The sequence below is a fragment of the Falco peregrinus genome, chromosome 5 (assembly GCF_023634155.1).
Source record: "Falco peregrinus isolate bFalPer1 chromosome 5, bFalPer1.pri, whole genome shotgun sequence".
NCBI classification, from domain to species: Eukaryota; Metazoa; Chordata; class Aves; order Falconiformes; family Falconidae; genus Falco; species Falco peregrinus.
Genome location: NC_073725.1, coordinates 55,996,151 through 56,022,008, shown reverse-complemented (window position 1 = coordinate 56,022,008; position 25,858 = coordinate 55,996,151). Strand labels below are relative to the sequence as shown.

The 25,858-nt window shown below is 41.5% G+C and overlaps 1 protein-coding gene across 4 annotated transcripts in view; it reads left to right on the top strand.

Annotated features, from left to right (window-relative positions):
* DPP6 (dipeptidyl peptidase like 6) overlaps positions 1-25,858 on the top strand; it is a 572,063-nt gene that overhangs the window by 449,668 nt on the left and 96,537 nt on the right. For all 4 annotated transcript variants that reach the window (XM_055805889.1, XM_055805888.1, XM_055805890.1 and 1 more), the window contains exon 7: positions 12,057-12,138. In XM_055805889.1, coding sequence (XP_055661864.1) covers positions 12,057-12,138 — 82 coding nt within the window. The remainder of the gene's footprint in view (positions 1-12,056; positions 12,139-25,858) is intronic.

The window sequence follows — 25,858 nt, the reverse complement described above, 5'->3', positions numbered from 1 at the left end:
GCCTTCTGACTGCCTCTTGCTAAACTTGGGGTAGAAACCCCCTACCGTGCTTGCCACGTTTGCCTTCCGTTTTCAACAGCCCATAGTTTCCAGTTTTCACCGGGGGAGCCGGCTGAGGCCCGCAGTTCCCATTTTCCTGTGCTGAGGGGTGCAGGGGGGTCATGTTCGGCTCAGCTTTGCTGCCGGTCACCCCGCGTGTCCCTCCAGCTGCGCGCCCAACCCAGCCGCTGGCGCCGGCTGCCACCTGGTGGAACCAGCCCCTGCGCTGGCTGCCCGTGGGCTCTGCCACCACATCGCCCCATCGGCTCTCCTCCGGTAACTGCTTACAGCTGTCTCCATAAGAAATATTTTTGCAAAGCTCCTCTCAGACCGCCCCCCCCCCCCGCCCAAGTTTTGCACTTGCCGCATTGTAACTGCCAGCCAGTTGTAATTTATCGGTGCTGCGAGAGCATCTGCAGGTCTAGAAGCCGAACAGGATGCTCTCGTGCAAGGTACTGGGAGAATGTGGGACACAAATATCATATGCAGTTATTTCCTAGCATTATTTGTTCCTTATTTTGGAAAATAAAAATTTAGCAATACGATGTAGGCAACAGCCAACTTATGAAATCCAGTTACTGGAAATTGTTTTATTCTTTCGTGGGATTTAATAATGTTGCTCCTGCTGAGTCCAGTATGGATGAGCGTAGTCATTTGCATCCTTCACTGAAAGAAGGGAAGAAGCTTAGTTTGTTTAGGGTTTTTATGGGCAGGCTCTGACTGGCCAGAGCATTTCTCTGACCTTCTTGCAGGATTTCCCTCACCAGTGTTAAAGCCATTTCACACCCGTGCGTGCTGCTGGACCACTGGTTTGATCTAGGTCCTAAGCAAGAGCTAATTTTAGATTAACAGCTGAGGGGGTACCTCTATGCTTTAAGGTTTTGCTGTGGCCAGCAGAAATCTTATACTTTTTTACACTTCTCTGTGGTGTTTGCATACCCCAAAATAAAACATCCGTTTCCTCAGACCTCATAGTGTTCATCCAGTTCTGCATGAACTGTTTCCCTCTGAGCACAGCTCAGTGGCAGGGGTTAGTGCTGACCCCCCAGTGTGAGCTCTCAGCACAGTGTTAGCACATCCAGCTGGGGCACGTCAGTGGGAGCTTCCAGGCACGCTTATAGGGATCAGAGAGAAAATCAGTTATTCCCACTCCTCATTGGTTTTGTGTATGGGAAGGAAGGAGTTACTTCACAAGTTACTTCTAAGTGGCATCCATGTTTCTTCCCAAATTTATATGGTGTAGTGAGAGGAACGTGGTAAGTAGATCAGAGGAGCAGTCACAGAGCTGAGCCGTCTGCATTGCTGAGGACCTGTAAAATCCTGCAGGCATCGCCCACACTGAACTCCCAGTAACCCCAAGAGAAGTCCTATGAGTGGAATGAGTGCAGAATCCACACTGGAGACCCACAATAGCGATAACAGGAGGAGGAGCTGTGCCCATGCTTCGCTCAAGTAGATTTTTAAAGTCATGTCTGTAGATCTGTCTGCAGTGCTGTCACTAATGTGCCTGTCTCCTCCTTTTATGCAAGCTACTGGATGGAAAGAGGTTAAAGTTATTTAAAGAAAACTTAATCAGATTTGTGCATACCCTATTGTAGAATATTTTGAAAGACAACAAGGTTTTCCTTGCACATGCTCCCATTTCCATGTTCACAGTAAGAGGAATACATGTTTCATTATTTAAAATCATGTTTTAAAAACTTCAGGGAACTGGATCTGCTCCAGACATCTGTCTGTTTGACCAAGACCATTCTATTTTATCTTATTTTGCCTGTTATGCCCCTTCTCTGTAGCATTAAAGAGACTTCCCGTGCCTCAGTGTCCCCACCTGCAGAGCAAGGGGAGAAATATTGCTTACCCAACAGAGGGGATAAGCGATAATTACTGTAGAGTGCTGCACAATTTCACTCTTTAACATTAATAAACTTCTACTAGAGCCCACATTTTAGAGGAAAAAGTATTGTAATTAATAGTCTGTTCTCAGCTAATTACATTTTACTTAGAGGAACTTAATATTTTCACCCAACAATGATATATAGAGGTTGAAACAAGCCCTTATAAAAAGGTATGTGAAACCAAAGAACAATGTGAAGTTTGTTAAATAAGTAGAAAAACATATTCTGCAGTTTGTAAAGAATCTGCCGTTGCTAGTTCTTCTCTTTCCTCCCTCTTTAAGGATAGTTATTCCATAGTTTTTATCGTCTTTTTGAGAGAGCTTGTAGAGTTAATTAAGGCACCTTTGCTGCATAGTGTGGTGTAGCCCTTGGAACAGGTAAACTTGATAGCTTGATTGTGAAGCCTGACCTTAAATCCTCTGAAGTGGATAGGAATATTTCAGTTGAGTTTACTGGCATTTGGCTCAACCCTGATGGAGCTGTTGAGCTTCTTGCTTTTTATAATGATCTGAATTAAATATTCTGTAAATCACTGGAACAGTGGTTAAGTCACATACTGGCTTATTGCTTGCGAATACATTTTGTACCTCTTTAAAAAAGAAAGAGCCAGCATTTTATTAAGCAAAGCCATTATTTGAGCATCACTCACTTCCAGGCAGTGGCAGGCTGAAAGCAGCTCAGCCTTGGAAGGCAGTTCAGGCAGGACTCAGCTGTGCTGGTGGGAGGAAATCCACTTCAGCAGCTTAGCACCATATCATTTCCCCGGGGGATTTGCCATTTGCTCGCCCATGTTGGTCACTCCATAGCATTTTTTATATGAAAAGTTCCTTTCCTGTGTAGGCAAAGCAATTCTTACCACATGCTTCTCTCTTCCAGAATCAGCTGTGATGTGGGTGGACACCTTAGAAACCATGTATAGCGATAATAATGAGTAGTCCCCTGATGGGAGGATTTGATATTAAGGGTTACAGTAATGACTGCTGAGACTGAAAAAAAAAATCCCAGGTAATTAATAGCTAGATGCAGATGTTAGCAGTTTAGCAGAGAAAAGCCCAGCAACCACCTCCGTATGTTACAGAAAAGGTCAATAGCTTATGGCTCATCAGGGGGAAAAAAACAGAAAGACAAAAGGTTTGAAGCAAACTCTCCCATAGTGTTTGTCTGAGGCAGTACCCCCTGAAATGGAGGCAGGGCACCTATTAAATTCTGTTCTTGAATAAAATATGCTTTGCTGGTGAGAAACTTCTCTGGATTTGGAAATGGCTGCGTGTGTCAGTGCGAATGAACCTCCTCTGGTCCTCAGGCTGCAGTCAGCCCCAAACCGTAGACACTGCTGCAGGGTACACACACATCCCCACACTGACCACCACCAAAACTTTGCACGTTGGCATGGGTTTTCCTACTTATTCATTCTCAACAGGGTTGAGTTAGTACATAGAGTTTTGACAGAAAAGGGAAATAAAGGTGGAGGAAAGAGAATGTGTAAAATGATGGTGCATAGCGCTGAATAGGCAATTAACCACAGCCTGTACAGTTGCTGTTCCCATGCATTGCTTTCCTAGAAATAAAATTGTTCTGTATGTGGGGATTTCATACTATGTAGGGATGTTCATAGTGGGGATGGGGATATTTTTGTTTGTATTTTTTTCCTAATATTCAAGATTCAGTGGGGTTTTCCACCAAAACAGGAATAAGAAACATGCATCTCCCAGGGGGCTGGTTTTGCCCCATCACTACATCGCTACATCGTGCAGCCTGGACCTTGATTATTTGCTGCTGTGGTTGGGTGATAAGCTCTTTCAGCCTACTTCAACTACTGCATTGTTGTTTGATTACACAGCAAAAAGAGTGTGTACTGCATGTTACAAAACACAGATTCATTTTTTTGTGAGCACTGAAAAAAAAAAAAAAAAGCTAGTTTTGAGGGCCTGAACCTGCAAGATTATGGGCATTTCCTTGCTGTTGTGGGGTTTAATGGGGCCTGGGCTGAGGTTATATAGTGAGGGCTGTAAAGGAACCTGTGCCCAGTTGCTGAGGGCTATATAGTGATGGGTACCCCACCTCTGAGGTATGTGTAGCTGTCTGTGCCATAACACTTGTGTGCCTCAGCAATGTCCTGGGGTTCCCTTTCGTCCTTGCTACCTGCTTCTGTGACCACTTCATAGGTAGACACTAACCAAATGTAATAGGCTGAAAATGTCTTGTAACCCAAAAATAGGCATCCTGCCTCCCTGGAGAGCTCAGAACATACAGGGAAGAAGGGAATGGGAAACATAAGGAAATGCAAAAAAGGACCTTTGGGTGGAGAAAGGATGCTACAGCCAGGGCTTTCGTTGGTGCAGTAACCACTGAGAAAGTCTCTATGGCAAAAGTGAGATAACTCCAGGCTGATAGCCCAGGCCGTGTTACACCAGCCCTAACGTCTCTTCATCCCTTACCCTAACCCTCTGTTTATTGAATGCTCCACTGCAAATTTAAGAACAGGAATAGAAAAGGTTGTTTTCCCATGTCATGCATGAGAAGGAGGTAGAGGAGTGAAAGGACCATCCAGATGCAGAGTTGTGATGGCAAAAGTTACGCCCCATTTCAAATGCAAGCATTTCCTCTTGTGTGTATACTTGAGGTTTATACATCTCTGTTATGGGGCAGAGACGTAGGACTAGAGCGGTACTTTAGTCCTTTAGATAAGGAGAGTATTTTAGAATCCACTTTTAAACTGTATCTGAAATCAGGCTAATTGTGTTGTTCCTTAAAAGTGATCATATCGCTGTTGATAAGAAATGGAAATAATGGCTCTGTTAAGTGTATGCCTTGTTGATTTTAACTAATGAGGACACGGTCTATGTGGGGACAGGCTGTTTAGAAGAGTACTATGTTTCGATATTTGTGAGAACCTATGCACAAACCTCCAGGAACTCATCCTGTTGACATGAGAAAAAACAGGATTTACTCAAAGACTCTTAGTTTTCAAAGATACAGAGAATACTGAGTCATTCTGATTTTGTCTAAAACCCAGTAGCACAAACCTTTAGATCAGTTTAGAGCACAAGCCCAAGAATCAATCTCTTGCCCCAATTAAAAGTGTGACCTAGCATCCAGTGAAGTCAGACTGTAACTAGGTACTTCTGCTGGCTCTGGTAGCAGGAGATCACAGCTGTATCTCATTTTAGGTACTAATAATCCCATATTGCTCTCTGCAGGCATCACATCATGGTGCTATATTGTTATTAGGGCTTAGAAGTCAGACAAGGTCAGCTGGATGGAAATGTTAAGGTTTCATCACAAACATCCTTTCCTGGAGACTGGCAGAGTTGCTCTGAAGAACCATGTACATTCATCCCAGAATCATCATTGTTGAGCTATTACTAGTGCATTTTTAAACATCTTGGTGCTTACTGAGTTGCTTTTTTCAACCTGTATTTTTTTGCCTGTATTTTGGATAACTGATCCTTGGCTAGCTGTAATCCTGACTAGCCTTCTTGATAGCATTCAAATATTTAGTTTCTCATTTTTCCCTTCCTCTGTTGTGGATAAGTAGACTTGAAGTCCTGATAAATGCATTACCTTAGCTCATGCCTTGAGTAGCTCTGAGATCAGAGTTGGCTGAGAAACCTCGACAGAGTAAGGAGAAAATTACATGAGTAAGAGAAAATTACTTTTAAGTTGTTGTGTTTATCACCTGAGTGCTATCACCTCTCATTGTCTGTTTAGGAGACAAAATATGACTCCAGGAACAAAAGTTCTTTTAAAAAAATGCAGTAAAAATTCATTCTGTCATCCACGATTTAGAGGGGTCACATGAGAAACGTGATAATGTCATCACTTAAAAAGTAATGCTGCCGGTATCTAAGGACCATTTCCAGTGTTTGCTTACTCAGGGAAACCTAGAGATTTTGATCAATGGCTTGCAGTCCTCCAGCCTGCATTACCAGGACTCCTAGCCATGTCCTAGTCTCCAATGCGTTTTTAAATAAGTTTTTGCAGACCTTCACCAGAAAGGCAAGCCTGTGCCATCATTTTACATGATACCCAATGGACGTCGGTGGCTTCTTTTCTGACAAGTGATTGATTTTAAAGTGGTATTAGTATTGTGCAAGATTTTGCAGCCCCACTGCCAGCTCTTACATTGATGGATGCTTTACAGACACAGACTATAATCAAAACCACCTCTGAGCTCATGTTGTTGGCTTGAATCTGACTGGATTGCCAAATTAGGGTCAAATGTTTTAGATTCCCTCGCTTTTTGCCTTTTATGCTCTAAATCCATAGAATTCATTCATCTTGGACAAAATGGTTGGTGAGTTCAGTTGTTTTCAAGGGCAGCTGAATGATCTGATGTGTATCTGTGGTTGAAATTAATAAGTTCAAATTACTTCCATTACCTCCTTCTACTTTTGTTCACTGAAAAGTGCTGTCAGGAAAATATGTGTATGCGTGTGCATTAAAAATTTTATAGCGGACAAGCTTAGATGAATGGAAAAGCCTTCCCCATCCATTTAAGCACTTCCAGTAGGATTCTTTTAGTTGCATCTTCCAACAGTCTGATTTCTTGACTATCTGTTCTGGCAAGTCTTTGATCCCCATTGGTATTATATTTTATTCTATCTCACTGGGAGTCTCTGCAGAGCTGTGTCTCTCCTGGGAAGGAATTTTCTTAATGGCACCTGTCTCCTTTTCTCCTTGGTGAATACTTAAGTAAACAAGTCATTTAATCATTTAAGAATGCATTTTTGCTTCTCAAGAAATGGCATTCCTGCTTCTTGGAAATCTTTCTCTCTTTCTCCAATTCCTTATCTATGATTCTTTGTACATTTCTGAACACGTGTTTTACATGCTTTTATTTCATTTTTCAAATTTTCTTCAGTGTGCTTTTTTTTTCAACATGCATCAAAAACTTTTAGATATTATTTCCAGTTCTTTATAACCCTTCCAGTTTCTTCTCTACTTGGTAGTTTGTATCTCTTTCTTTATTTTCTTTTTTCTAAGGAAGAAGAAATTGTCTAAGCTGCTGTCTGATTTTATGCTATTAGATGTAGACATGAAGACACCGAGTTCTGGTGCTGAGGCAGATAATTTAGACAGATAGATACTTTTTATAGTTAACCATGAAAAATGCTTAAAGTACTGTGAGCTGATGTGCTTAGGGCTGTTGTCTTTCAAAATATTCAGTGCTGGCTTGATGCAAATAACAAAAAGGGATATTTCTGCCTTCCCCACACTTTTTTTTTTTTATAACTGTCTTTATTTCTCCAGCTTCTTTGCATATACTACGGAAATCTTAATATACTTTTTTATATTTTCCAAAATTATGGCATAGTTAAGCAAGGAGGTTTGAAGTTTTCCTTAAAAACTGACTCCAGCTTATATGCATAGTTTGGGTTATTTGTTTGGAGAATGGGCATGTCAGCAGCCCTTGGTGCAAACTACTGTATGTTTGCTCACATTGGCAGCACGTGCAAATAATTTCCATACAAAACCTGTTGTTCTGTATTTGAAATTAAAATTAAAAGTTATTAAAACAGACCCTAAAAGAACAGCATATATCATACCACAGACTTCAACTGCTTGTTCAGCTTCAGAATTTTTCAGTCTGGCATTGCAAAATATTTTTCTTGAAGTAAAAGGAAGCTGTCCCTCAATTACAGTGGAAAATTTCTATTGTTTTTTTAAGTTGCTTTTGAAGAACTTAATATAGAACAGTTTGTCATGTTTGTGCTCAGGGGGAGACTCAGTGCCGTGAAGTCCCTGAGGGAAATTGGTCTTCTTAGAACAGCAGAAAATGTCAGAAGAGGGAACACAGATGTAAAATTTTCAGGAAAAATAAAAAAAAAGAAACAGTTTCTTTAAAATAGTTCCTCATTAATCATAGTGTCTTTTTAAGGTCAAAACCAGGCAACCTGATATGATTGGTAAGATTTTTTTATTGTTCCGATCTAAATTACAAGCAAAAATGATTTGGCAGACAGCATGCTAATTGTAGTCAGAAATTTTCCTTATTCAGAAATTTTAAGGGAAGACATTTTGGCAGAAAGCTTCATTTAAATGAGCAAATGTAACAGTTTACTACTTCAGTAATTTTTTTTGAACATTGTGCTGAAATCATGCCTGTGTCTGAAGCAATTTGTCAGCCTCTGGTCCAGACAACGTCGTCTTAACACAGGAGAGTTTATACAGCACCTGCTCCATCTTCTGTCTGGCATAAAACAACATTATTATTCCCTTCTTTCCTGGGCTTTAAAAATCAATCATTTTAAGAGAGGAAAGAAATAACACAACCCTTTAACAAGGTCCTGCCGTTTCTTTGGCTGGAAATGAAGATTAAGGTTCTTTTCTGTAAGGAAATAGTGAAGATGGTGAGAGGATGTGGTGAATCTGGTTCTTCATGCAAACCAGTAACAGGAGATGCCCAGGCTGCCTTCCGAACAGCCCGTTTGCAAGCCAGCATCCAGCACAAATGAGCTCACAAGGGGAAGGCTCAGATCCAAACAAGCCCTAATTATGAGGGTCTGTGAGGAGCACTGGCTCTTTGGAGAGGCTGAGATGACCCATGATATTGATTGATTCAATAAAAAAAAATACAGGGGAATTCTAAGCAGGCTGTTTTGAAGGAGAAGGAAGGATGTAGCTGTTGAGGACTATAGCTTATCAGCAATAACATACCTCCCAGAAGGAGCTGACTGGCGTGAGGTCCCGTTTATGCAGCACTTGGAAACTGGACGAGTGCTCCCGCGGAATAGGTGTGCATTTGCTCTGAGTCCCTTAAGGGATTTTTACCAAGGAGAGTTAAAGGTCCAGAATAGTATGAGATAATTGGAAATGTGTGTGATAGCTGCTCTCCAAATGGTTTTTCAGTTTGTGGATCACTGGGAGCCTTCAGGGGGAGAGCAGTAGAGGGTTATGGCCATCCTGCCTAGAGCAGCTGTGTAGAAAACTCCTCCTCCTCTCTCTATAGGTGATATAATGGGTTTGTAAAGGGGTTGCTTGGATCTGCCAGGGAGGGAGTCCACACATACTCCGTCACAGACCATGCACCCAATGTAGCCTGAGTAAGTGTGTAGGAATCTGGTCTTTCATGGTAAGGTTCACAAGTAGGTGAACTCTCTTTTCATGCCACTGTCAGGCTTGCTGACAGCCTGGTCTCCCCTGGCTACTGCTAACAGATCCCATCTCCAGATCATTCCTGCAGTTTCTCTGAAGCCTGCTGGATCAAGCTTGGCAAGGAGGGATGTCTTCTCAGTCCCCTTGTGCATCAGGCTGAAGTTTCCTGCAGGTGAGGGAGTGAATGCTGCTACTCTAAGGAAGAGGATTCTCTTCAGAAGAGATGAGGAACAAGCCAAAATCTACCAGGAGGAGAATGTCCATCTCTCAGGAGTGTTTAGAGGGGAGAAAGTAGGATCTTAGACTGCTTTCTTAGCCTGTGGTAGAAAATAGCTCCCAGCACAAGGATGGCTGCCTGGCTACGCCTGCCTCCATTGGGCTGCATCACAACCTGGACGTGCATTCTGTTATGTGATGAATATCGGGGCAGTTTATGATAACTAGGTTTGTAAATCAGGCACCTCCAGACAATGTGCAATTCCATCAGTCAGCCTTTCTACCCACATTATTTATCAAAAGGTTTCAAGGCAAACAAACAAGATTTTGCTACAAAAGAAGTTTTCCAGCCATTCTGAACAACTTAAGAAGGAATTCAGGAGATGCAATTCTGTTTTTCGTCAGCCCTACCAGAGAAAGGAAGATGACTTTGCTTTTTTGTCTGCAGCAGAGCTCTTTGCTGGTAGATCGAATGCAGTGCTATTCCTTCTGCCTTATTAGCTACCAAAGCTGGTTTATGCAGCATTTCTCATCGTGTTAGAGTTTTCCTCTTCTAAAAGATGATACAGTGAGCAGAACTGACAGGACTTGTCTGGGCTCTGCTCTGAATTATTGGCTGTAATTGGTATGTCTGTCCCTTAGCTCCGCCTGTGTTATCTGAAGCATTACAGGTTTAAATTCTTCTAATTTGTATAATCTGTTTATTTAAGGATTCTATTTCCCCCTCTGCTTGTAATGTCTTGCTCCTTTTCTCACCACACCATGGGTAAAATAACCCAAGAACTAGATAGTTCATTTGACAGTGAAGTACTTTTTTTTTTTTTTTTTTCCCTCTTCCCTTCCCATAAGAGGTTTTGATTTAATTCACTATTTTTCTCTCTTCCTTCTGCACTCAGAGGTTACTCTCTGTTAAGATAATAAAGACAGCCAACCAAAGAGATTGAGTCTTAACGGGAACAGCTGACTTGAAACTTAAGTAGCTGATTTATACAATCTTGGAAAGATCCAGAAGAAGTTGTATGTCTATTCTTACTGGAATAGGAATTCTGTGGCTGCTATTAGTAGGAGTTCAGTAAGTTCAGTATAAGAGTTATGTGTTCTCTTATCCATGCCTTACAAAAATGACTTTAGGCTACTCACAAAGAAATCTTCTGGTTAAAAACCATGAGGAGAAAAGATTTAATTTTACTCCACCAGCAGCAGTTGCCTATAGAGCCAAAAGCTATCTGGGCACCCTGCAGTATGCTCAGACTTGAAGGGTCAGCGGCTCAACAAACCGCTCTTGCCCTCCACGTTCCTACTGGATCGCATCTGCATCAAACCTCTCATTTTGAGCACTTTAATTTTAATCGGCTCCACAAACCTCTTCCCAGGGGCCTTGCAGACATTACAGATTATGGTTTGTAACCACTGATAGAAACACCTTCTAGCTGGAGAGCAGAAGTTGCTGTTCCAACGGCAAGAGTTATGGAAGGGGAAGACTGTAGGCATCAGTGTCCTCATCTGGGATCTGTCCTGATTCTAGCTGGCCTTTGGACAGGAAAAGCTAGGGGGTTTCACATTGGAAAGACTGCACAAAATTGATTTCTAAACATTCCTCTTGCTGCTATCTTTGAACTTGCTACAAGAGCTCCAGCGCAGCAAGAACGTGCAGCCAAGGGAATTCTTGCCTGAAAGGGCAGAGCCGGAGTGTAACTGTGGAACAGCCCCAGGTCACAAAACAAGCAATAAAGAGAATTCAGTTAGTGTCTGATTATCCCATTCAATTCTGTTCATTTTGAAAATATGGTCTGGAAAACATTTCCTTTAGTGAAGGAATGAACTCTGTAGAAGAAGAGAAGAGAAGGCCTTTTGCTTGAAGGCTGGGCAGGCTTTGGCTCTGTCTTCAAGTGATGTTGGCCCCAAATTGCCTTGTTATTCCTATCTCTAGACCAATGATGATAATACCCTTACTTTTTAAAGCAGTTTGAGATATGCTAATGAGATATGCATACTGTATACAGGCTTTATTAGTGTTCTTGTTTGCAGAATATTACTATACACAGAGTTGTAGCAATGTGACTTCAGCATATGTAATGTAATTACTTGTGCTGAGAATAAATACAGTCAAGGCAATGCTGCCTGTGCTGTGATAAAATGACATTATGCTGCTCTGACATTTACCAAAAAGCCTCCTTTTTCTATATTGCATTTGCTACATCTCACTGATGTTCTGCTACAAAATGAAGGTAATGGATGAAAGAGCAAGAAAAGCATTTTGATTTTCTTTTCTTAAAAAAAAAAAAAGAGATATTTGGTATTAATAGCAGCTTTTCCCTTCCAAGCCAGGCTGCACATCAGTTATACAGTTGCTAAACTTTTCTGACGTCATGTTCAAAGGAAAATTATTAGGCAGAAAAGCCACAGGGTAAAGAAGATAAAATTATATTTTTCTTGTGGCAGTATGATTCAAATATATAATTGTTTATCCTTTGTGGACATCGTCACTGTTGATAAATACAATTACTTTGTTTGTCATCCCTTGACTAATTCTTAAGGCTTAGGCAAGTCAGCAGTGGAACTAATGTGTTTAACTTCATATTAATAAGAAACAGAAATTTTCAGTTAAATACTTGATCCTACCAATGCTTGCTAGTGTTATAGTGCTTACCTTACGGTAAAAAAAATCTACTGAAATCTGACACTAAATGATAGATGATTCCAGCTGAAAGACGCCTTATGAGGTCATGGTGGATTTCCAAAGCAGGTGTGCAGCAGCTTAAATAAGGACATTTCTGAAGCTGAAATCTTATTTTTCTCTTTTTGCAGGGATCCCCAGAATTTGTATCCCCCTGAGGTCAGCAATGCAAAGCTTCAGTATGCTGGTTGGGGTCCAAAAGGGCAACAGCTGGTAAGAGAAAGAACAAGTGTGCAAATTAATTTAGAGACCATGCTGCTATTGTTTGGAAGTAAAGAAAGAATAATTCTTTGTTGACTAGTTTCTTGAAACCTGTGGGGTAGCTGCTAGCATCTTTATGGGGATTGTTTTATCATGTAATTTATTTATAAAATTCCCATGTATATATTTACTGCAAAGTAATCGTGTCTAAAAACACAGAGGAGGAACACTCTGGAAGCTCTTTGAGAGGATGCACCTGCTTCTCCCAATGCTGGACACAGGACAGATGATAGACATGATAGTATGATTTAGTTAGCATGTCATTGCTTCACAAGGGCATCTTCAGACTTGCAAACTTGGCACTAGGGATATGTTAATATTAGCAGCCCTGTTTGGAGAACACATCTTTCTAGAACAGAGTTGCTCTGAATTTGACCTGTAGTTGTTTGCAAAAGTAGGAGCGTATTCTGGGAAGTTTCCAGAGCTGGCTTTTAACAAAAACAGTTTCATTGTGTTTCCTGGAGCCTTTCATACTGCAACAGTCCTGAAATCTCAAGTGTTTTGTCCCTCAACCATTGCCATCTTGGATTTGCCCATTTTTAGAGCACGTTATTTCCTGGCCAGATCCCCTGGCTTCATTTCCTTGTGCAAATCCAGTATTAAGGTTTTACGTATTCCAAACGCTCTCTTTGTACTGTAACAAGAAAAGAAAAAGTGGCAACTTCTTTTTTGATATTGAATTTTCATACCAAGAAATGAGCTTTGAAAGCTAATTATCCAAGAAAATCTGGCATGTGTGTCCTGTCCCTAGTCCTCTCTCGGGGATTTTTTGTCTGTGTCCTTAACTAGATTGTATCCAAATTTTGTAATTTAAAAAAATAGCAATAGGAGACAGTATAATTGCCAGTCTGCAAATCAGGTTGGAGGAAACAGAACAGATATAGGCACAGGAAAGTCTCTCCTCTGCTCCATCAGGAAAATCATGTTTGTGAGAGTTATCGACCTCAAATCTGATAGGAATGGAGATGCAGCAGCCCCTTAGCTCTATGCAAAATAACTTCTGAGGAGCTTATTTTTTTCACTGCACACTGTACATGCCTCACCTTCATCCTCTAACATGTGCCATTTCAAATTCCTTGGTTTCCTGCCCAACAGATCCCTGCTGAGCAATGCGTGCCGATTCTCAGAGATTGGGGTCTGATGAGGACCAAACGCTTTCTTTTCTATTCATTGGTGCAGACACATGTGATCTCATCACCAGGCTTCCGCCCAACTGATAATAATGTACAATCAGTTGATAACACGTTATGTTCAAAACTAGAGACTACCTTTAGGACATGGCAAAGAAAACAAAAACAGACCAGCAATTTTTTATTCACTGTTCACTAGCTCTTTCTATTTTAGGTATAACAAACTGAGCTTCATAATGTATAATAAAAGATACATCTGCTAGTTGAAAGCCAATATTAAGTTGCATTAGTGATTTTCTCCATTTCACAAGTGAATCTTCCTTTCTTTAATACAGTTTTGCTTTAATATAGAACTTGCATGCCTTCAGCGCCTTGAGTCACAGCATGTTATTGATTCACATTCCTGTTAGTTTTACCAAGCTGACTGGGTGTACTTAAATTCCACCTTGAAAAGAAAATCTAATTTTTTTCAAGCCAAAGTCAAGATGATCAATTTACTCCCTCCATTGTCTTCTCTACCAAAGGAACATAACTATACAGAAAGGAAAAATATTAATACCTAAATGGACAATTTATATACACAACAGGACAGTATATACAGTCCAGGAGAAGAAAAGTCTTCTTTACTCCCAGCTTTATCCTTTAATGCTGAAGTATTTAATACCACTTTCCACCAATTTTTATTAAAAAATATATAGTGAAAACTTAATTCCCTAAGAATTTCCCAAGACATCAAGCTCATTACTTGTCCCTTCTTGGGATGCATGGCAGGTAATTTTTAAAATACTTTCAGATATTGCTGTTACTGTTGAATTCCATATGAATCTTAGAAATACCTTGCAACAGTGGATTTGTTCTGTATGTTTCTTTTTTTTTTTCTTTTTTCCTTACGATTATGTCAATCTGTTGGCCTGTAATTCAGCTGTATTCTCTGTTCTTGCGTTTGGAATCAGAGTAGGTGAGGAAAACCTTACTGGTAGTTTAAGCATTACCTTGCATACCTCTAACATAAGTCCCTTTTTTCTCTTTTCCTTGCCACTTACTTACCTTAAAATAAAATTATAGCTGTACTTTTTGAAATAAGCAGGCTTTTACATGTATCGATATCATCTATTTATAGGTAGTGATCAACAGAGAATTGCCAGAGAAAAAAGAAGCTTTTTTTAAAAAAAAAAATCTACAAGCATTATAAATGAGGTAGAGAAAATACACAATGATCAGTGTTCTGTATTTCAGGACTAATTGAGTTACTCAGAACATAATTGCCAGTGAAATTTATGTCTCCTTCTGTGAGGACAACATCAAGTGCAAAGACAGAGAAAAAATAAAGTCTATTTAAACGTGATAGTGTGAAGGTGTTTGCTAAATGTAGGCTGGGTTGTGTTGCAGGAGAAGGAGGGAAAAAGAGTCAAGTGGGATGGAAAGGAGTAACGCGCTTGGAACTACGTGTCAGCTCCCCTGGTTCTAGGTGGTTACAGGGCCGAGTATTTGAGGGGGGTCCCCCACCTGTGCTAAGGTACCCCAGCCTGTGCCAGCTCCAGTGCTGCTCACGGCAGCAACCCTCTGTGCACAGCCAGCAACCCGTGCTGTGTCTCCCACAAAAGGTGGGAGCAAAGGGGTGCGTGGCGTTTGCATCACCTTGAAGATACCCCAAATTTCAGGAAATGAAAAGCTTTCTCCTTGAAATCTCCCAGTTTATTCTTCTTTGACAACACAAGGGAGAGGCCGGGCAGGAGAGTGGGAGGGTTTGGGTCTGAAATTTTTTATTCCCTTTGTAGCTTCTATTTCATCCTTCCTAGGGGAACTTTTGGTTGCTGTGTCTGACCTCTTTCTCCCTTGCATGTTGAATCATTCAGAAAAGAAACAAATCTGAAACAGAAGCAGCCTGAATGATCTGCATTCTTTGTGATTAAAAATAAACAGTGGAACTTTCCCAGGAGCAATTTTCTATTTATCTTGTTTTCTTTTGTCCTTACTCATTAAATTACATGCCAAGTTTTAGATGATGAACTCCTCAGAGCATGGTTCTTGACTTCTTACTAGCCTGCAGAATGCCACACATGCCAGCAGAGCTGTATAAATGATGGCAGATATTGGATCTGAGAAAATCTATGTAAGAAGATCAGAATGCAAAAAACCCATTGCACCTCGGAAGAATGCTTCAGCCTTTCTCAGATGTCAGCCAGCCTTACCAAATTAAGTCTTCCAAAGCTGTTAGAAGAATGGGGCCCTTTCAATAGAAAGAGAGCCCCGAACTTCAGTGCAAGAGGGAACACATTCCCTACGTGCGACTGTTATTAGAGCTCATCCCTCTCTTGTGTCCCCCAACACAAGCCACCATTTATGCCGTTGTGTAATGAGTGGAAAACGCTGTTGGATTGGAATAGCAGTATGACGGGTGTAAATGACTATGCAGATGTCTATGAAAAAAATCCGTCCTTTCCACAGTGCACCCAACAGCCCAAAGTCCTCCTTAGTATTCAATGGCACCAGCCCACCAGCCTTCAGCATGGTGCTTGGTGGTTTTCAGTGAATAGGCTCTATTATCCTCAGTTTGTGTGATACTTTTGAGCAATATGAGGATGTTGAAGACACAATAGGTCTGCAAAAAAGTGTTAGGCTTTACCTTTGCCCTGTTCGGTGCGTGCTTATCTTTGTAAAGATCTTCATTCCTTAGATTTCCTCTCTTTTTCTGATCTTACCATTTATGACGCAACAGCTACCCACTTTTGGAGTTTCAGTTCTGCCACGAAAAAGCTTCTGTTAATTGATCTTATTGGAATATTTTACCAGTTTCGTCACCATTACATCTTTTAGAGTGAGGTTCTGCCCACGTGCAGAGGGCTTATGTGAAGTTTCTGTGGTACATTTGCCTTAGTGCTATCTATGCAAAGGTTAATAGTTACTATGACCTTGAACTCAGTTTTCATAAAACGTGTGGCTGACAGGCTTGTACAACCCTAATTATTAAAAACAAAACAAAACAAAAAAATTACAGTGTAAAGAGATTCCCTTTTCTGGTTTGCTTGGCAGCATGGCTGAAGTCAGGGAGTGCTTTGGGAGCAAGAGACTGTCTAGTACATATCTGTAGCTGAAGAGCTCAAGGAATCAAAGCACCCTAAAGGTTTCAGGAGGCTTTTGTCTAAATTATCCCAAAATGAGCCCATTCAGGTTCAAAATATTTGCTTTAAGAACAAGCTAGGTATATACATGCGCCCTGTTGTCAACAGGAAGGAGCAAGCAGCAGGACTGCTCTGATGGGCAGGGAATAAATATTGTTGACATTTCTGTGTTGACAGCAGTAAAGTACAGTTTGCAGGAGTTGTTAAACTCCGATTTCAAAACCACAAGAACTTCTGCTGTGCTGCTACTTCCCTTTTTTAAAAACAGAATCTGTAACGGCCCTGACAGATACTAATGGTAGCAGTGACATATCAGATGCTGGGAGAAGCAGTTCTGCGCAACTATAGAGGCAGCAGTTATATTTAAAAAAAAATATTTCTCTCATAGATCCTAGTATTTATTCTTCAGCAAAGAGAAACATTTTTTTGAGGTTCTCCTGGCCAGCCAGTCTTTTAATGTTCCACTGGTTTTTTTAAGTACCAAATGCATACAGGAAAAGGATTACAGTTGTTGGGAGTTCTGTGTGCCCTGCCACTGGCTGCAGCCCCACAGAACGGCCAAAACGGGATTCTCCTGCATTCATAGTCAATAAACCTTTCCCAGTGTCAACACTTCTGGAGCAGCAGCTAACTCTCATTCTTGTGGATTATGCAGCGATCAAGTGTATAATTGGTTGTAAAGTAACAGAAGTTATATTTCACAGCAGGTGCAGAAGTTGCATTAAGAAATCTTTATTTCAGTGAAAGGCAAATGCCAGGAAAAAAAGGAGGAGCAAGTCTTTCAGCCCCTACAATGTTAGGGTTTTGGAGGTACCCTCAAACAGTGAATGCTAATGCTTGTAAACAGCTTATTGTCACACATATTTCTTTTGAAAAGTGCAATACAGTTAAGAGAAATACTGAATTTCCTTCATATATAAAACATTTGCATGATAGATCCTGCTGCACAGGGCCAGAACCTATACATCTCATTTGTTGTTATCAAGTTTTTTTAACACTGCAGCACAGTGTCTTGCCAACTAGAATATCTAGATTTAAAAAAGCTGGTTAAGTGATGACACCTGGAACTAAACTGGAGTGACTCCTCTAATTAGCAGGTTTTTCCGTGCTTGAATTTGTGCCTGTCATGCTAGCTTAGTTCCAGGCAGAAGGGCTCCACAGATATGAAGTGAGGAGGACTATTTTCGCAGGAGGTACTGAATCATCTGCTGTTGTTCCTAATTCAGCAGGGCTTTTGAACTGCTGGGTGTGTAATTGCTGTAGGTCTATCTGTCTCCACCATTATTTCATAGATTTTTACATCATTATTTTCAAGCTGCTGTTCTCTCTTTTTCTTTTTGCAACGACTTTGAAATCAATATTTAGCTGTGGTCTGCTGTACGTAATTATTCTGGCTTGGTTATCTTGTGAGCTGCAAGGAAGAAAAGCCTCCCCCTGCTCCAAAGTCTATATAAGCCCTATTTAAGCATGGTGAGGGATATTCAGACAGCTTTTTACACGATCCCTGCATTCTGGGAAAACAAGAGTTTCACAATAATAATGTACTGTCTCCCCCTCATCCCTGTTTCCAGTTTCAGAATATATTATTTTTTTTAATTGAAACTCCAGTAAGATACATTACATGTACACTGAACACTTGGACAGTTACTCTGGTCAGGCAATTCCCCTTCCCCTTTCCCCACATTTTCTTCAAAGAAATTCACTGGAAAAGTGCTGGTTTTGTTTTTTTCTTTTGATTCTTTGCTCTTTGGTTGCAGTGGCAATAGTGTCCTATTTTTATTTTTGCACATTCTTGACATTTCCTTTGGCATCAGTAAGCTTGATGTGTTTGGTCCTTGTTCACCAAAGGGAAGCTTTGGCACGGTCGATGTTATGAGCATTGCTGAGAACAGTCGTGTCTCTTCCCATCACAGTATTCTTGGTACTACATATTCATCAGTGGCAAAAGAGCAAGATGTCTAAGATAATTGAAGATACTGCAATAAATGTTACTGAAAGAAGAGATAGGTTATTTTATTGTAAATAAGATGTTTCTCTCTTTGTGGGTGTGAAATATTGCAGAGGAAAAAATGAAATTGATTATTTGCTGTAGAGGTCTTACCAATAAATTAGAAAAACATTTCTACTCTCATATCCAAATGTGAGACGCAGGATGATGTAGCGTTTAGTGCACCACCCCTGGAGGTGAGACACTGCCACAGGCTTCCTCTGTGACTTCATATATGTCGCTTCATTTTCTGGTTAAGCTACAGCATGAAGATGACAATATATTCCTACCTTACAGCAGACTTACAGAATTAATATATTAAATGTTGTGGACATTCACACTCTGCATTAAAGAAACTGAGTGTGTACCTACAGGAAATGCACGTATTGATGGACTTGCTAGCTTACAGCAATTCACCAGCTTGTTCCACTATAGGGCAAATACTGAATTATCTTTCTTTATACGTTACCACATTTTGTTACATGCAACTGCAATTGCGTAAAGTGCAAGATTCCTAACAGTGCAGCACTTTAGCATAGGGTCATTTCCACTGAAAGTAATTCCCTCCTTTACAGAGATCTAAAATGTTGATATTCCTTTAATTTCAGTTGTGCTTTATGGATATTGAACATGTATCCTTTGTTAAGGGCATTTTTCATTTCCGAGTTGAAATGCCTAGAAGTACCTCCTTTAGGTCTGTGCATAAGGGTTTCTGGCATCTTACAAAACTGTGGTTGGTAGATGATGTCGACTGAAATCAGTGCTTATGAAAAGTGTTGTTCTTGGAAAGCTGCTGTTTTCTCCTGTGAAAATAGTTCCCTTTCACTTTAGATAGCAACAGTCATTGGTGAGAATAAGTGAGAGTGAGAGATGGTAGGATGCTAGAAGCAAGACCAAGCAGTGCCACCTAAGGGATATGGAGCGGCTCACCTTCGATTGTGGCAGTGGTCTCTCCTTCCTCAGAAACTGCCATTCATCAGAGCCACGAGAAGGCTTCAGGAACAGCTCTCTTAGCTCTGCTCTTCAGCTGATGTAATAGAAATTATCAGCATCTATTCCTAAACATTGTATTAAAGAGGAATATTACACCTACTAGCTCGCTGTCCAAGGTCAGATGTGTACCTGGAGGAACCCTGAATCCCAGTTACCAGTTTCATTATGCTGACAAGTGATCTCTGTGTTCTCGTTAGCCTGATATTCATTCTCTAACACAATAAAATATTTAAAATTAAGTACCGTATCATCTCACATTAAATAATCTAATTTATAGTGATGCCCTACATAACCATCAGCAATATTAGGTTACAGAATACAAGATAATCCATCAAGCAGAACTTAAAAGCAGAATCAGAGTTCCATACTAAATGGTACATTTACTGATACATTCTTTAAAATAACCCCAATTAGAATCCAGGGCAAGAAGCAGACATGGTTCTCTTTGTTGAGGTGAAATAAACGCTTTTCTTCCCTGAAGAATAGAAAATAGGGCGGCATATTTTTCTTGAAAAGTACATTTTTAAATTTCCAGAATCATGATAACTGCTTATTTGGCTGGACTCTGCCACATTCTAGGTGTGATTAGAATCTGTGTTGTGGACTAGCCTGTTCACAGAATACAAATGCAAAAGCACAGCGTTTGTAATGAAGCAGTGTCAAAAATGTAGAGAAGTTTGTAGAAACCTGGGGAGAATATTAATGCACTTAAGAACTTAAGCTGGGAGAAGCAAGACAAAAACATCTCTTCTGTGCCCAATTTGAAAGGAAAAAACTTTGGGGATGTGTCTCCAGATCATAGAATTCAGTCATTACTCCTCTAGTCAATTACGTGGGACTTTATCTCGAGTTTCGGTTTTACCAATTTTGGATTGTCTCTGAAGACCTTAGAAAGCACAGGGTCTTACAAACTTTTCGGCTTTCCAAAGGGAGCCTTAACATTTCTTGGAGAATAGGTCTCCAGACTTTACTGAATATTGTAGACACACCACAAATGTGGTTTAGTATGAATGATAATCTTGGAAAAACCTTAACTATTCCTAACAAGGGATTGCAATATATAGGCTTTATAGAAGATGCTTAATAAATAATATTACTTGTAGCAGATCTGGATTTTCCCTAGACTTTCCTTTGCTGCTGAACGTACCTGTAGCAGCCATTCTTACTGCCCTTCACATCCCTCACTGAATTCAGCTCCAGACAAGCTTTGGTTTTCCTAACTCCATCCATGCACAACCAGACAACGCCTCTGTATTCCTCCCAGGTCACCTGTCCCTACCGCTACCTCTTGTATACTCCTTGGTTACATTTGAGTTGTGTCAGGAGCAATGTACTTATCCACACAGGCCTCCTGCCTCCTTTGCTTGCTAGCATACACATCAGAGTAGACCATTCTCAGGCTTGGAGGTGATACTTGAAAATCCAACAGCCTTGCCGGACCTCTTTTCTCTCCAGGGCTGTATTCCATGGGATTCCTCCAAGCAAGTCCCTGAACTGGCCAGACTCTGCTCTCCTGAAGGCCAGGGCTTAAAGGCTTTTGCAATGATATTTCCTGTCATGATCCTGAACTGGACTCTGGCAGATTATAGGTGTGATTAGAATCTGTACGTGTTATGGACGAGCCTGCTCACAGAATACAACCACCTCATGGTGTGTGCAACTGAGGCTGCCCCCAGCTTTCGCCTTCCCCTGCTGTTTGTCCTTGTTTGAAAGCGTGAGGTCCGGCAGAGCATCTCCCTTCACCAGCACCTTGATCACCTTTGTCAGGACGTTGTCATCAATGCCTTCCACACACCTCCTGCGTTGTTGTGCCCAGGTTGTAGTCCCTCTAGCAGATAACGGTTAAGGTTCCCCATGGGGATCAGGGCTTTGAATGTAGGGGTTCTTCCAGTTATATGAAGGAGGCCTCATTTACTTCTCCCTGACTGGTCAGTTGGTAGCAGATGTGCACGACAACATCACCCACACTGGTCTGTTGGCAAATCTCGACCTATAAGCTATTGTCTGGCTCTTCATGCATCTCCAGGTACAGCTCTGTGCATCTCTGCTGCTCTCTCACGTCAAGGGAAACTCGCTCTCCTCAGCATCCTGGCCTGTCCTTCCTAAAGAGCCTGTATCCATCCATCACAGCACTACAGTCGTGTGAGCTGTCCCACCACAGCTCCATGATCCTATTGAGATTTTAGCTCTACAAATGTACAGAAACCTTAATTCCTCCTGTTTATTCCCCATGCTGCATGCATTAGTGTATAGGCACAGAGAGGCACCCAGCTGTGATGGTTTCCCAGGAAAAGTATGAAAAATCTGCTCAGGGAGTTGTGTGCTTGGCTTCAGCCCTGTTCACCGGACTGTCCCTTGTTCACATCTCCCTTTTCTTGCCAGCCTGGTCTACCACTGCCTTGCCTGCCTGTGGTCCGCCACCTCCCTCCCCCATTGTTCTGTGTTTAAAGTTCTCCTCCCCAGACAGGACAGAGGTCCCAGCCCCAGAGCCAGGGCACTGAACCCGGTGTGTAGCTGCAGAACTGTCGGCAGAGCAAGACCCTTCCTCTTGGTGCCTGAAGTCACCAGCTTCCAGCCCTTCTCCTGTGCAGGAGTCTCCATTTCCCAGCCCAGTCAGCTCAGGCTCTACCTGCCCTTCCTTTTCTGCAGGATCTCAGAGGAGATCCTTCAACATCCTTTTTGATACCTCTGGCGTCGCAGAGTCTTCTGGCCTTTTCCCACTGCTCCTTTACTTACTCCACCAATGCCCACCTGCAGGCAAGGTGATGATCTCCCCCAACCCCAGAGAGAAGTCACCCCCAGACCTGGAGAGCCACATCCTCTCTTGAGAGCTCTTAAATGGGGCCCAGACACTGTTCGTAGAAACAGAAAGTACTTCCTTATTTGAAGACATGAAGGAATGCTTTTCCATTCTCTCAGACTTCCTAGTATCTTTGTTGATCACGTGCAATGAAAGGAAAATTAAATTCTTAATGTTTATTTTACAAGGGGTATTAGCAATCTCTAAGACATGTGGGTAAACCCAGGAGATCTGCACAACTTACAAGTTGCGACTCTTCCCTTTCCTAGATATGCAATCAAAGCCACTGAAGGCAGCAGATTTTTCCTTTGTCTTTTACAGTAACTGACGGTTTTCCTTTGCAGAATCAATTACATTTCTTTTCATTGCATTGATTTCCATGCAGTTAATCTCTTACACTACTGATATCAGATGTGTACAAGCCTTCGATCTCCACTGAGAATTCATGAGTACTGGGTTTGATGTGTTTATGGATCAGCATGATTCTTACGTGCATCAATTTGTACTACTGTATTCTCTGGTTTTAGTGGTCCCCTGGGGTGTTTTCAGCTTCTCTGTTCTGAAAGCTTTCCTGCAGAATTATTTTAAAACTGATGTAGTCCTCACTTTGGTCTAAACATCACCATTGTCCATCTCTGGGTAGGGTCAAGTTGAATTCAAGTAAGCCATTTCTATTTGTTTTTTACGTTCAGAAACTTCTGTGTCTTCTAAATCCTTGGCTTGGTAAGGAGTTAACTTCTTACTCTGAATTAAAGCAAAGATAAACCCTGGTACACAGCCCAGAAACTGTCTATGCCAATAATTTATCAAGATGTGATTCTCTGCAGTGTGTTGATTGTGTGGAAGAGTTTCATTGGTTTATGACTGATTTTAATAATGACATTTTGGTTTTGTAAAGAAAAGAAGTTGATTTAAAAATTCTTTATCTCACTCCTCCATCATAATTGCTCTCTGTCTCTTTCCTAAGGTGCGAACATGAACCATTTGATGGAGAGAATGAAAATATTTTCAAGTATTTTGTGTTACACTTTTTTTTCCCACCTGCTATTGAGCTATATTTAAATGACAACAAGAAAAGCCTAATTAAAATCCTAGCTCTCATTATGTAAGTTCACTGGTGAGGCGCAGTTTATAGCTTTACTACCTTTTTTGAAGAACTGATAAGCATTGGCGTAATCATGTCATATGCATTAAGAACAACACTCATGACAGTGCATTACTGAAAGCTATTTGAACATCAAAATTTGCATTTTATGAGGTTCAAAAGAAGAAATTGATGGATTATTCATTAAATAACGTGTAGTCAATCAGCAACAGGCTTTAGGGCTGATTTTTAATTGATCACACACTTTTTCTGCTGTGGTAAGAATGAGAACTGCAGAATGCCAAGACCTTTCCAGTACCATAGTCAGAAGATTTCCTTGATATCCCAAAGTGAAAACACAGTTATCATATCTGCTTCAAGATGTTGTGTGGGCAAGGATGGGCATGCTAATTCCTTGTAGTAAGGACAAGTTTTAACTTGGACAAAACAGCGGCAAGTCTTTCTCTCTTTGCAGTTTTTCATTTTCACAGTCCTCAGCTTCCAGGTTTCATGTGGCAGTGGAAAAACAAAACTGGCTTGAGAAGGGTTATCTCCAAAATATTTGGATGGAATTAGAGAGCACTAGAAATGGAGGGGAGAGGAGAGGTCCTTTTGTGTGTGCATTTCCAGGAAGAGCTTGATCATGTTTAAAACTGGTTTTGTTTGTGATCTGACATTTCCAAACCCCAGTTACATGCTGTGACTCTCTAGTTACTTAGCATATAAATAAAGAGGTAATACTTTTCTACCTCCTGGAAATATTGGGAAACTAAATCTGTGTATTTTCCTGAGGCTTTCAGACCAGTGTGATGTGTAACGCCATATAAATATGTAGATATTTAATACACAGTTCAGCACAAAGCATTCCTATCATTCACACCCAAAAAATAAATGAATAGAAATTAAAAAACTTTAAGGAACTATCTTACACTGAAAAGTTAAAAAAATGTCCTTCATTGAAGTGTAGGGCTGTTGTAGTGAGTTGACCTTGGCTGGCTACTAGATGCCCACCAAGCTGCTCTGTTGTTTCCCTTCCTCAGTGAGACTAGAGGAGAAAATACTATGAAAAGCTCATGGGGCAGGATAAGGACAGGGACATCGCTTAGAAGTTACCATCATGGGCAAAACAGACTTGGCTTGGGGAAATTGATTTATTGCCATTTAATTGTAACACTCTAGGACAGTGAGAAATGAAACAAAACTAAAACCACCTTCCCTTCCCCCCACCCCTCCCTTCTTCCCAGGCTTGACTCCACTCTCCCCTCTTCTACCTCCTCCCCTGAGCAGCGCAGGGGGGATGGGGAACAGGCTGCAGTTGGTTCATATCACTTTCTCTGCTGCTCTTCGTCTTCCATCCACCTGCTGCAGCGTAGGGTCCCTCCCACGGGAGATGGTCCTCATGAACTTCTTTAGCATGGGGCCTTCTCATGGGCTACAGTTCTTCACACACTGCTCCAGTGCGGGTCCCTTCCATGGGGTGCAGCCCTGCAGGAACAGTCTGCTCCAGCATGGGTCCTCCATGGGCCACAGGTCCTGCCAGCAACCCTGCTCCAATGTGGGCTCCTCTTCACAGGCTGCAGGTCCTGCCAGGAATGTTCTCCAGCTCGGGCTCTCCAGGGGCTGCAGCATCCTTCAACATGCATCCATCTGCTCCAGCATGGGGGCTTCCATGGGCTGCTGGGAGAATACCTGCTCCGCCATGGACCTCCACAGGCTGCAGGGAACAACCAGCATCACCATGCTGATCTCTGCTCCAGTGCCTGGAGCACCTCCTCCCCCTCCTTCTTCTCTGACCTTAGTGTCTGCAGGGCTGTTTCTCTCACATTTTCTCACTCCTCTCTCACATCCGTTGCACAGCATTTTTACCTTTTTATAAATATATTGTCACAGAGGCAGTACCAATGTTGCTGATGGGCTCAGCTCCGAGTAGCGGTGAGTCTGTCTCAGAGCCGTTTTGTCGGACATGGGGACAGCTCCTGGTGTCTTCACACAGAAACCACCCCTGCAGCCTTCCCCTGCTGCTACCAAAACCTGGCCAGGTAAACACAATACAAAGCACTCTTGACTGAAGAGATAATTAACAGAAAGTAGGTAGAAACCTTAAATTGCGCATAGATTGATTTCAGGCAGTTGAACTCCCACTTACATACAAGACTGATGTGGTCCTGCACCATGCAAGAACTGCCTGACCTTACAGAAGTCTGGATTTACTTCAAATGATTAATTTAATTTGCCCCCACATATTCTTGTAGGGCTTGTGTGGTGAAATGAGTGGCAGTTGCTTAAGAATGTGTTGTGATTGGGGTTTAGGTAGAAGAGACCAAGGACTTGGATGTGGTTAGGACTATGAGCAACAGCATTGAGGCAGTAGTCACTGAACATATGCTACAGTCCTTCTTTTGAGGCTGTGTTGCCCTGCAGCTGGAGGAGAGGGCCTTTGGAGACTTTGAAGGATGTGCATGAGGAGGCCAGAGTCTGGCTTATTAGTAGGACTGGGAGGGAGGATGTTCTGTTCTCCAAGATTGTTTTCATGGTGCATTTTAATTTTTTTTTCCC